This window comes from Dreissena polymorpha, chromosome 15 (assembly GCF_020536995.1).
Source record: "Dreissena polymorpha isolate Duluth1 chromosome 15, UMN_Dpol_1.0, whole genome shotgun sequence".
NCBI classification, from domain to species: Eukaryota; Metazoa; Mollusca; class Bivalvia; order Myida; family Dreissenidae; genus Dreissena; species Dreissena polymorpha.
The window spans coordinates 36,744,049-36,757,610 of NC_068369.1; the positions used below are offsets into that span (position 1 = coordinate 36,744,049).

A 13,562-nucleotide genomic window follows, 5' to 3' on the forward strand; every position below is an offset into this window, starting at 1 on the left:
TGTTACCAATACATGTTACTAATAAACGAAAGTCCAGGACAGCAAAAATGTAGGAAACAATATCCGGGATATCAACACAATGTGGGAAACAATGTCCGGGCTGTCAAAATAATGAATTAACGATTGTCCGGTCTGTCAAAACAACGTAGAAACGAATTTGCGCGTGTTCTAAATTAGTTTTTTTCCGTGGGAACGAATAGCCGGGATTCTTATTGTTCCAAACTTTAAGCAGCATGTGTTGTAGTTTGCTTTCTTTATTGTTTTCGATTTTTAGACCAATACTGAATAAATATCTACAAATATTTATTGTGCTAATAAAAACATATGTATTCATTTTTCGATTCTATGTAATTTTCTTCTTTGATACAATAATGTAAGGAAGAAGGTCTGAAAATGATTTTGCAGCAGCCTTCATTTTAGAAATGAAATCAAACGGCTTCAACGAATTGACTAATCAAAAAGAAAGTGTTTAAATCCATCCGAACTGTATTTTGCAAATATGAAACATTTAAATTGTGGATACCAATATATAAGTCATTAAAACTATTTGGGAGCAAAGTTTTAAAAAGCTTTACTAATTGTAGAATAAGATTGAATTGAAGAATATTAAACAATATTAATTCATTTGTTTATTTATACCGGTATTTTAAAAGCTTTAAAAGAACAATAGAACAAATGTATCTTGCTCTAAAACTTTTACTGTCAAACAACAACTAATAAAATCCTTCATAACTACTTCATTTAATATTATTTCTTAAAACATAGTCTGAAGCTAAAAGGATGTATGCTATTTTAAATTCTAGGCCTATTTTTTTAATGTCTATCAGTCACCTATTTTATTAATTTGCTGTTGTCTCAAAAATACATTTTTTTTAATGTAATTTCTGTTTGACGCAGTTTTGGTTTACTATATAAATATTTTTATTTGAATGAAAAATAATGTTTCCTTTTTTTTATATGTGAGCAAATCAATGATAATGGACGTTTTAGTTACAAAACACAAAATATAATTAAGACCCCTTTCTCAACTTTCGCCAAATGCCCCACTCTGAAAATTCATCAAGCAAAAAATATTGAGATACCAAAAAATGCTCTTGTAAACATGCAGTACTAAAAATGTTAATGTTTATAGATCGCACAATTAATTTGTCTTTTTAATGTATACAAGGAAGTACCTTTTTTCAAGTTTATAACTGTCATTTTCACAATACAAATATATATGGCAAACAACTGTGCATAATGCATGCAAAGGTATTTGCGAAATGATATCTTGAGACATTACGACTTTTAAACCTGTATTTTTCGTAAAGGAACTAGTTCACAGTTTTTCTAAACTTCATATTAAAAAGAATAAATGAGCAATCTATACATGTGAGCGAAATAACACTAATGACGGAGACTCAAACTGAAAAGGCATTTTCGTTTACGAAAATGCAGCGTTAAAAATTGATAAAATTATAAAGCTTTACAAACGCTACACGATTGAAAAAATCCCAAGTTGTATTGAACCGTTATATTTTATAACATAACGTTGAATGTTTATATAAAGTATTAAAAACATGTTATTTAATAACAGCACCGTTGGCCGAGTGGTTAATGCAAAAGGCTTTTACTCCAAATGTCAGTGGTTAAAGCCCAGGTGTGGTTTACTTTTTTTATCTTGTTTTCTTTCTTAAATTTAATTCTTGTTTTATACTAGATCTATTTAGTTCCGAAGATAACATTTTATAGTTAAAAGCCTTTAATGACATGCTTCCAACATGCCAATGTATGTGAACAAGTCCCTTTAAAGGTAAGACAAGTGTCTCGAATGTAATGAACATAACATTTATATATTGCTTCTCAAAGCAGCTAATATACAACGACACAAACAAGTGAATGTCATCAAGAATAAGAAGGAACTGAATATCACCACAAACAGTAGATAGATCAACGCGATGGCAGGGCGTTCTTCAAGAAAAAAGATAAAAGACTCAGAGATGTAAGAAGCTTTCTTCAATTGGGATAATAGCTATTATTATAACTAAGAACTATTCGATAAGATCAAGGCTGCACAATAAATCGCAGCCTCAGCTAGTAGCTTTGGCTGGGATTTCCCCATCTGCACATCAGACCTTTTCCATGTGTGAACGTTTATGCTCGTTGTCGAATAATGCCAATTATTTTATTTACCCATGCGCTCTATTTATGATGTACATATTCTGATTCTATATTTTGATTGCATTCTGGTGTATCATCCTTATAATTCTTGACCTAAAATATTGCTCATAAAACAAAACAACTGTCAAATCAGCGTCCTCTCACGTAATCAATATATTTTATTCTTATTTTGATAAATCAGAATGCTTGTAACCTTTAAATTGCATTGGCTTCTTGAGGCCTGGATTTATTTTGCAGCCCGTCGAAGACAGCTAAGTCGATGTTAAAAGATACAAGACATGTCGACAGGATGGAGGATGAGGAACATGCACCGACACACAGGAGCGACGGTGTAAGCTATAAACTTGATCTATTCATTATTTGAAAATATGAAACATTTTCGGTAATTTAATTTATGTCTATATAGATAGATATTTATATAAAAAGACAAGATGCTTTTTTCCATTGAATAAGATCGTATTTATTTGTGAAACAGACTGCGTAATGTTTTTAAAGAAACACTTAGGCCTCAAAACATTATTTACTGAAAATACACAGTGGGTTATGTTACTTTTACTTTACACCTTTGAGTAATATTTTGTCGTAAAGATGAGAACAAGTTTATGTGCTTATGGTAAACTTAAATATATTAATGTTGCTCAAGAAAACTGTTCTTAGAAGTTACAAAACTAACGGTATCTATTACATTTTACTGGTACTGCCGATGAATCAAAATGCTATGTGGCCTTTAATGTATGCCTCCTTACTAGAGAAACAGCTTTTCGTAGGAATAAAAATTTGAATTGTATTTTTCATTATTTAAATTCAAAAATATATCATTCGTTAAGAAAAGTGTAGTGTGAATAAATTATGATCTACAAATGTTCCCAAAGAATATAATAAGGTCATTAAATAAAAGAACACAAATTACAACTAAATAAAAACGACTGACAAATGAAATGGAGTCATGCTAAATAATGAATGGGTTTTCGTTCATGGCAAAGCTACATATATGTCTGCATTCAGCTAGCAAGTGCTGCGGTTTGCATACTGACTTCTTATTCTTTATACTCTTTTATACTGAGCCAAGCTTGCCTCCCACTATGCACATGATACTTTGAGTGGTGGTTACAATTACGGACCAGTAGGTTTTCTTCTTCCAAACAACAAAACAACTTCAAATGCAATTACAACTATTTTGATTATCAATATTGGGTTTGCAATGGACGTTAAAGTAAACAAAAGCAAATGGTAAAAGCGCTCAGGGTTTTCAGGACACATGCTTTACAGCAGTGTCATCATTATCTTAAAATAAAGCAAAAAGTCATTTTATGTATACCTGTTTGAACATTGTTCATTTGACTGTTACGATTGTTTATTGCAGCAGACGTTGTATGGCAACCCCCAACAGGCCAATACTCTGCGTTCAATTAACACGAATACTAAGCAGCGATCTGGAACACTTAAAGAGAGGTAATGTTCTCAATAGGTTTCATTCCTTGCACACAGACTGTAAACAAACTGATTATAGTCCCGCTACCGAAAGTTTCAGTAGGTCATATTTAAGTCGCTTTGTCCCTTGTCCATCTGTCTGTCGGTCGGTCTTTTGGTATATTCGGATGGTAACTTATTTTTGGTGGGCTTTTAACAGTTTTATTTACACCATTTAAACTATGCAAGAACACATTCACAAACACTACATACATTTACATGAATATAATGGCATAAACAGGAATTAATCATTTATTCGGAAGTTAAACAAATAACTTTATATTACAATATATTTCAGTTGGTTAACATTATATGAATTAAAAACTGTGTGAGAATTATATTTGCTTTTGTTTGACAAACAAAATAATAACATCAGCAAATATTTGAAAAATTATACAGTACATCCGAAAAAAAAGAAAAAGCGTGTATTAAAGGTTTAATTTCACGTTAACATATCTTAGAAAGCAAAGCAATACAACTAATCATAGTAACACGTCTTCAAATTATAACGCATTTGTCGTGAAATAACAGAAAGTATGAAGAAAGTACAAAAAAACACAAAACAATATGGTAAAGCAATAATTATGCATGTAGAAATAAGTTATATGTACACCTGCATAAGGACAATTTAAAACAATTACATCTTTAAGTAGGTCATATGTGGTAGCAAAGGGAACTGCGATATATACCGTATAACAAACTAAAGATTAAAACAAACAAACTATAACCGACATTAGGCAGCATTCATAACGAAAGCGAAATAGAATAGCGTATGTCTGTTAGTGCTGAGTTTTGTTTTGGGATTTAAAAGAAAAAAAAATAATACGATATGTTTACGAGGCACGTTACTTGATTGTGTTGTAATTATTCATCAGTTCCTGTTGAACGACAATGAACTTAAATTATAACTTGAATATTTGCTTGACGTGTCCGTCTTTCACATTTCATATTCGCTTTGTAGATTGTGGAGCATATTTCACTTAAAATTATATTTATATCATTATATGCTGTGTAATATGTTTTGTACTCAATAGTTATGTTATGCATGCTATTCATGGGTTCATTTAGTACTATACATTTAAACATATGTTTGATATTATTCCAGAAATAGGCGGAAAAAACGTGTTCTAGTGTTTCTACCTCCTGGCAAAATTTACAGCATGTGGGGTTATATACGTTCCAATTAAACAATATTTTCATTTGTGGGGACTGTGCGGTTTAAAACGTCTATTTAAATTGTCGAACTGTTGTATTCACTTTTATTTTGTTATTTTGTTAAATGTACTAAGCGCCAGTTTAGTTTTTTTGTTTAACCTTGTTTCCCTAAACTTGTGCAGATAAGGTAACCTGAAGTTTTGTGTTCTAAGTACAGACCTAATATCGTTCTTGCTAAGGGCCTTTAGTCAATAGTTGTGTCGTAATTGTATGTATTTAAATTTTTTATGTATAAAAAATCGATATATTTGTTTTAAGAATTCCCTTCAATTGTATAGGTATAGCTAAGTGAATACTATTTGTTTTTGTGTCTGCTAACCAGTTTCGTTGAAATTTTAGTTTGTGTAAGATAACAGCATCTGAGACATTTTCTTTGTATGTTATAATGTCGTTTTTGCATCATATCCCGGATTCTATCTTGTGAGCAAATAGTAAACATGTTCTATTTAATGAACCTGTTATCCCACAATATCTGAGATCTTTTATCAAGGCAGGGTTTGGGTTTGGGTTTGGGTTTCGGTTTAATATTGTTTATTTAAATGTCGTTTTGAATTAGATCTGTGTAAAAAGGTGGTTGGACACAAGGTAGTGTTTTAAACGAATCTAAATTCATTTTGAAGATTAGTATTTCATTTCCAGATTGGTTTTAAAATAATTTTGGGATAATTGTCCGATTATCTTCATCTTTATGACATAATAATTAACTCCACTTAATTTTTGAACATTTTGGGTAATTTTAAAGGTCAGGGATTTCTTAACCACCTTCTTGCTTGTTGCCAATAATTATTGATCGCTGTATCCTTTCTTGTTTGTTATGCCATACAAACTTTAAAAGCATTTAGTTCGATTAGTCTCTATTTAGAAATCCATATGTTTTGTACTTAATGTGCTAACTTTGGTTGCTATAAGGATTTGATAACCTTTACTTCTCTGAATATAGTTAGATTTCGTTTGTTGAATTCATAATTCATTTATTAAGGGTTGACAACCAGAAGTTTTATTTTCCCAGTTCAAGTGCTCGCATACGAAACGGTTTATACCGAAACAGTACCAGAGCCTTAACGGTGGGTTGGAATATTTCATAATGTATGTTGGTGATTAAGTTACATTTAAATTTACCGATTTATATGTCATCTGTTTTGTTTTTGTAAAGTTTTTATACTGACAAGTCTCCAAATTAATTTATTTTTCATAATGCACTGAAGACTTAAACAGAAAACTGGCAATTCCTTATCCAGCTTAATAAGTTGAACATTAGTAAATATAATATTAAAAACAACTTCCACAATTTAAAAGTATTTTTGAGAAAAAAATCCTAATCAATATTCAAATTGTATATATAAAACGGAACATTTCCAAATCCAAAGAACCCTTTCCCCATTCCCAAAATGTTGATATATCACACGGTGTGGCACTCAAAGACCATGTTTCTACCTTAACATGTAAAGGTTAACCTACGAGGTCAAAACAAAGTATTAAATTTGGATTTTCCAGCCTTTAATTTACTTAGGAATTGAATGTTTTCAAAATAATTTGTAACAAGTGAAATGCGAATCGCTGCGCGCAGAAAAATGTTGCTACCGTTATTGTAAGGGTCATAGTTAGAAGACAAATTTCCGAAAATAGCGATTTATTGTCAAAATATGAATTGTTCCAACTTTTACTTCCCCAAGCATGGAGGGATTTCGAATAAAAAACTACAAACATATTAACTTATATGAGACAGTGTGTTGCACACAATGACCTTGTGTCTATTTTCAAGGTAATTTTAGTTCGTTGTAAAAAAAGATCTGTACGGTAAAAACAAAGCTCACCGAACGCCCGATAGGGTTTTTGTATTGTATTATAGGCCATATTTAATGTAACAACATGGAGGTAAGGAAATGCAATTTGCCAAAGTAACGTGAGGTTTAGTAATATCATCTCATCATCTTCGCCATTGGTTCTGTCTGGAAACTGCACGAATGAAGACAAAAGACTCAGAGATGTAAGAAGCTGACTTAAATGTACAATTACTATTATTATAACTAAGAACTCCTTGTTAAGATCCAGTCTGCAAAATAAAACGGTGCCTGTGTATGTAGCTTTGAAATTTGGCTCCCAAACTGACCGTTTTAATGTGTAAAATGTTATGCTCAATCACGAAGAATGTCAATTTATTTATTTTACCATGCGCTCTATTTATGATGTACATATTCGACTTCTGTATTCTGACGGTCTTCTGGTCTTTCATTCTTTTGAATCGTCGACTCATATAGATTGTTTATTAGACACTAAACTACTGTCATATCAGCGTCCTCGCATTATCAATATCTTTCCTATTATTTTTAAATCAAAATGCTTGCACCCTTCAAAATTGCAAACCGCTTCTAGATTTCGTTCGTGTGATTGCAGTCCGTCCACGACGGAAAACACGATGTTAAAAAATGCAAGACAGTTCGACAAGATGGAGGATGAGGAACATGCAGCGAATTACAGGAGCGACGATGTAAGCTATTAATTTTAGCTATTCATAATTCGAAAATATGGGACATTTGCGGTTGTTTAATGTATGTCTCTTGATAGAGTAGTTATTTATATTAAAGGACAAGGTGCGTTATTTCTATTAAAAGCAACCTTACTTATTCGAGATACATGCTGAGAAATGTTTTTAAAGAGGTTCTTTAACATCAACACTTAGTTGACAGTAAATACAAAGTGGGTTTTGTTCCTGCATCTATACACAGTTATGTAATGTTGCTTTGTTAATATAAGAACAAGTACCGGTGCTCATTTTGAACTTCAATATAAAAATATTGATATAACTAACTGTTTATATTAGGAAATAAATCAACGGTATATAATGCATTTACTGGTACTTCAAATAAATAAATAAATTCATTTGGTTTTAATTTTATGAAACCTTTTTACCGATACTCTCATGAATAAGAATTTGATTTGTAATTTTCATTTTTAAAATTCGAAGTTATAGCATTCGTTAACATAAGTTTAGTGTAAATAAATTATGCCCTACAGCGTTGATGTAAGAATATAATTTGGTTATTTAATCAAACGATACAATTTACAAATGAATAAAATCGACTGAAACAAGCAATGGAGTAATGCTAAATAATAAATACAGGGCATAGATATAGCTTTATGTCTGTAATAATCAATATAAGTTAATTTTCCTGGCAAGAGCGGTGGTTAGAATACTGGCTATTTATGTCAGCATTCTCACTCCGCACATGATACATTAATTGGTGGTTATCTTAACAGATCATTTTTTTTCTTTCTGTTTTCCCCAGGACACAGGCAACATCAAATTTCATTAAAACTATATCATTTAATACTATGGAGTTTTAAGTCGAAGTTTTGGTTGACGAAGTCAAATGGTTAGAGCGAGTATTGCTTATGCGAGTGTCTCGTTTATATCTTGCAGAGGTTTTATGGCAACTCCAAAAGGGCTAATAATATGAGTTCAATCAACAAAAAGACTAAGCAGCATTCTGGAAGACTCGAAGCGAGGTAATTTAGTCAATAGATTTCACGTACACGTACACAGGCTGTGAACAAACTTATTGTAGCCGCGTTACCGATAGGTAAAGTGGTTCATATTGAAGTCGCTTTGTCCCTTGTCCATCAGTCAGACGGTCGGTCTGCCTTTCTTTCCGGACACTTGTGAAGATTTCCCCATGTAGTGAAAAATTTGAAAGTCCATTGTCACACATCATTAAAGTAACCATCACGCTCAAAAATATCGAATATTTCGTTAAATAAAGCTAACCCATAAAAAAATCAATGTTCCTTTTATCAAAATGCAAAATGTCAACGTTAGATGTTGTCTGGTAGAATTGATTTAACCAGAGACAAAATGCTCGTTTTTATTTGTTTGTGGCCACAAATAATTCCATTTATATCTCCCGTGAAATATCCGAACATTTACGGGCGAACACGAGATTGGATACGGTAAGCGTCGGAAGCATGACGTAGCTCTCATGAATAATCATTCTGTGAAATCAAAATGAATTCTGGGTAACTGGAACTTAGCGAATGCGAACATGGCTTGTATAAATTATGCAAATGAACGCAACCCGAATGAATCCGATCCTGACTCGAAAGCGAAAGTAGATTACATCGTGGAACGATATTTAGATATTTAGATGCTTAAAACTTGCCGTATGCTTGTAATATAACGTTTTTACATCAATGTTACTTGTTTTTAGGGTCTTTCTATTGTAATTAACCATCGTATGGTACTACTTGTTGTCGAATGTTTTTATATAGCATAATACAGTAGCCGTATGTATTGATGAGCGTGATAGTGACTTTAACTGTTGCTTTATGGTTAAATTAAGGGAAAATATTTGGCCCTGTTCCAAATCTTAATAAATTGTAACATTAAATTCCCAGTCTAATTCTATCAATCGAACCTTATTTAGTATAATATAAAAAACAACTTTCTTTCTTGTTTAAGTATTAAATATAAAGAATAACACAACAATTTCGCAATTTTAGATATAACATAAACGGGATTTTTCCCTATCCAAAGAACCTTTTTCACATTTCCAAATGATGAAAAAAAACTGCAAATTTATTTGAAGTTGTGTCGCACAAAACAAAACTGTTGCTAACTTAAAAGTTAAAATATAAAGGTTTAATTCAAAGTTAAAATAAAAAAGTAAATAAAATGTTAAATTTAGCTTGTCCAGACTGTAATTTCGCATTCATTTAATGATTTCAAAATACCTTAGAACACTTGTTGACCTATACAAGGCGGAGTGCTGCGCGAAGACAAATGTGGCTACTTTTTCAGTCAAGGTCATAGTTTGAGGACAAAAATCCGAATATAGAGATTTATTGTCAAAATAGGACTCGCCCGAGCTGCGTCTTCCCCGAGCAAGGAATGAGTTCGTAAAAAACCTGATTTGTTATAGATATATCAGACAGTGTGTTGCGCGCAATGACCCTGTGTATCTTTAAGATCATTTTAGGTAATTGTTAAAATAAAGAAAGGTACTGTCAAACAAAAGCTCGTCCGCTATAAATCTTCCTTTCACTCCTGAAAGAGTTCCTAGATTTTATTGTATGTCATAGGCTGTTTACATTCAGATTTCTGCTTTGCACATGATGTAGAATGTATCTGCATATATATTTTGAAAGTTGCATTTTTCAGTCTCCCGAGGCTTTAAGCAGTAGAACTAACTTTGTTTTATGAACAACATGTACGCCAAACTAGTGTGAGAATTTCCTGTTAATAACTGTATAGTTTGATATATTATATAGATGAGTCATATTCTTGTGTATACTTACATCTTCAAAACCTATACCTTAATCGTTTTAATAGATGTCCGGTAGTAACAATGCTCGAACACTGCAAGTATGTGTTCAACATTTAAATAATTCAAGTTTCGTGTTTAGCATTCACATTTTCATTTTTGGTTTGCATAGGTACATTTGATTGAGATAATTATAGACGTTTCAGAATTTTTGGAAAATCTGTATTGTCGGTTTTAATCAAACACGTAGGGTACATTTAATACTTTAGCTTAGTAGGAATATGATACATCCCATTGAAATTTTAACATGAGAAAGTAACGTAAGGTTTAATAATATAATCTCATCTCGTCATCTTCGATTGTGGTTTCGTCTCCTTCTGCCGATCAGCTTCCTCCAGGCGTCTCATTTTTTGGTGATTTGCTCCAGCTGTTCCCACGTCTTATCATCTGCATCAAGGTCTTAGCGCCAGGTGTTTCTAGGCCGCCATCTCTTCATCTTTTGGCGTTTCGAGTTGAGTTTGTCGTATTTGATACAGGCTAATACTGTGTCGCCTGTTCATTTTCAAAATCTCTGAAGTATGTATTCGGTTTGATTCTTTGTTCTTCTCCATAAAAATTTTGTTGGTGCTATTGTTTGGCCAGTGTATTTTAGCGATCTTGCTGAGGCAGGTGTTGATGAAGATCTGGGTTACCTTCATTGTGGCGACGGTGGTTCTCCATGTATCTTATCCATATATAAGTATTGGCGTCAGGATGGTATTGCAAAGACTGGTCTTGGTTTTGATGCCTACCGCGCTGGATTCCCGAATATTTTTCAGCTGGAAGGATGTTCTGGCCCTACCAATGCGGCTTTTTACGTCTGAATCTGTTCATCTATGGTTGTCAAGGATGTTTCCGAGATAGATGAAGCTTTCCATCTCTTCCAGCGCCTTTCCCTGGATTTTCATGGATGTGTCGTTGGTTGCGTTGGTCTTAAACACCTTGCTCTTCCCTCTGTGGATGAATAGGCCCAGTCTGGCTGAGTCATCGGCAACTGTGTTGGTCTTTTGCTACAGCTGTTGTTGGGTGTGGAAGAGAGGAGTAAGATCGTCAGCGAAGTAGTTTACTTCAAACTGCTTCAAAAGTGTCTAATTGATTATATTGAGCTTACGGTCTTTATGACACTATATAAGGCTTTGCATCACTCAGGTTCTTACTTCAAAGGCGTCCATGAGCTGTCTGGCGTAAACAATTCTGCAGGTCAACCCGTTTAAGACTTCATGTTGATGTTGGTGATCTTTACTGGCACTTCCTAGTGTCTCAGTGGTCTCCACAGACTTCTCATAGTCAATCAAGATGGCATAATGAGGTGCGTTTTCTGGCTTGGCATACTCTCTTGTTATTCATTGGCTCTGTTCAGTTGTATTGCCTGTTATTGTTCACTGGACACCACTGTCACACACTGCTTTAGCTTCAGTTTCAATTTGGCGACAATGCTCCTATCTTTACGCTAATTCCAAAAGAGTGCGACGTTTTTGATGTTTCTTCGTTGAAAGGTTTTGTGACATCCATGTTTCCTAGTGTGTCCTTCTATGATGTAAAATCCTTTATCCGATGACCAGGTAACTTGCGGCGCACATGTCGGCGAACCTCTCGCCTTTGTTGTTCATCTCGCTTAGACCTTGCTTTCCTGATCCCCGCATATCTTGAAGTCGCTTATTTAAATGATCAAGTTGCTTTTTTGTCTGTCCTACCCGATGGTTGACAGTCTGTTGGAAAAGTTGTCCTTTTCGTCCTCTTAACTGCCCTTCTCTGTAAGGACTACTTGTTTGGTGTCTGCTTTATCATCTTAATCTCTGGGGTTCATGATACTGTCTTTCCGATCTCGTACATGCTTTGACCGTTCCATGTACCGATGGTGGTTGTGGACTTAGAGGAGACGATTGTTTTCAGCCTGCGTTATTCCAGTTAACTCTGGCTTTTGGTTACCGGAGTCATAGGCGCTCCTCACTGGGGATCGATCTTCAAAGTCCGCGATTTTTGTCTTATGCCGTTTGGCGTTTTAGTTTTTGTAGCTGACGGGTTTTTCATATGTTAGGGTAGCTGTCCCTACGTTCAACCCTTCTCCTCCTTTTCAATTGGTCTTTGGGGAGAGTTGACGTTTAATATTATAATAAATACTTAAATGTACATATTGTGAACATTTCTTAAATGTTTGTAATTGTATCGATGTCGGATACGTATTGTTTTGTCACAAATAGTAGTTTCGGTTTTCAAACAGTTCAAACAAGAATGTTGCCGCTATGTAGATGAAACAGGGCATCACTAACGTACTTAAGTGAATTTTCCGATTAAATTGTTAGAATTGTTTTGTTTTTCAAATTTTGGCTTGATTTTCCAATCAGGCTCAAAATTATGGTCACATTAATGTTTTTAGTTTTGACTCGAACTCAAGCTTAGTATGAATAACACAATTTTCGTCAGTTTTATTGCTGGTTCAATACCTTCAGTAAAGCTCAAAAATAGCCAGAAGGCAATCAGTACTAGTATTTACAATGGCGTCAGCAGATGGAACGCTTTTGCGCCGGTTGCCACTACGCATTCTTTGACTTTTGCCTCAATCTCCTGCATTAATTGACAATGCACATCGATCATGCGCTGTTTATCGACCAATGTTAGCCGCAGTATTGGATAATCGTGGTGAGATACGATTTTCCTTAGTTATTATGATGAATTGACATGTTCATATAATAGAGCGATATAGTTTACATCCTGTCACTGTTTATGAATGTTTTTGTGTAAGAATCTTCAATTAAAATTGATTTTAATAAAAAAAGTTTTGTTAATTTAAGCTTCAAATAAAAGCGGATGTTAATGTCAAATGCCAACCTAACATATACTGTATTGAGTGTATTGAGTTGAAATCTCTGATCCATGAGCAACCTCCAACAAGCTAAATGTAGGCTTGTGACACAACACAATAGCAGCCATCAAAAAGTAGTCCAATATTTATCAGGACAGGTGTTTTAACAAGGTATCAAGGTTCAATGTTACACACCAACACTTTTGTATTTAATTATATTTAATATATAAGCAAGTTACTACTTCTCCGATACTCCCAAATTATATCAATTTAGATTTACTTAAATATTATTTTTACTAATTTTCAGCAGATTTTCTTTATGTCCCCCAGTCTATACTGGGGGACATATTGTTTTTGCCCTGTCTGTTTGTTGGTTTGTTGCTATGTTGGTTTGCGTCAAACTTTAACATTGGCCATAACTTTTGCAATATTAAAGATAGCAACTTAATATTTGGCATGCATGGGGGGACAAACAAACAAATCTTGTTATATTTTGCCAATGACCGAAAGCATTTAATTGAGTTTTTAAAATGTGTCTGAAGTCTAAAGGTTTATTAAAATAAATATTAAAATTGGATTTCATGTAAAAATAAAGCTCTGACAATTACCAGTAGAAG

General features: G+C 33.5%; 1 protein-coding gene across 3 annotated transcripts in view; it reads left to right on the top strand.

Moving 5' to 3' along the window:
* LOC127861162 (titin homolog) overlaps positions 1-13,562 on the top strand; it is an 85,984-nt gene that overhangs the window by 13,457 nt on the left and 58,965 nt on the right. For 2 of the 3 annotated variants that reach the window (XM_052399536.1, XM_052399538.1), the window contains exons 2-6: positions 1,852-1,981; positions 2,398-2,491; positions 3,524-3,612; positions 7,240-7,333; positions 8,267-8,352. In XM_052399536.1, coding sequence (XP_052255496.1) covers positions 1,938-1,981; positions 2,398-2,491; positions 3,524-3,612; positions 7,240-7,333; positions 8,267-8,352 — 407 coding nt within the window. In that variant the 5' untranslated portion in view covers positions 1,852-1,937. The remainder of the gene's footprint in view (positions 1-1,851; positions 1,982-2,397; positions 2,492-3,523; positions 3,613-7,239; positions 7,334-8,266; positions 8,353-13,562) is intronic. The other variant, XM_052399537.1, reaches the window with a different exon arrangement.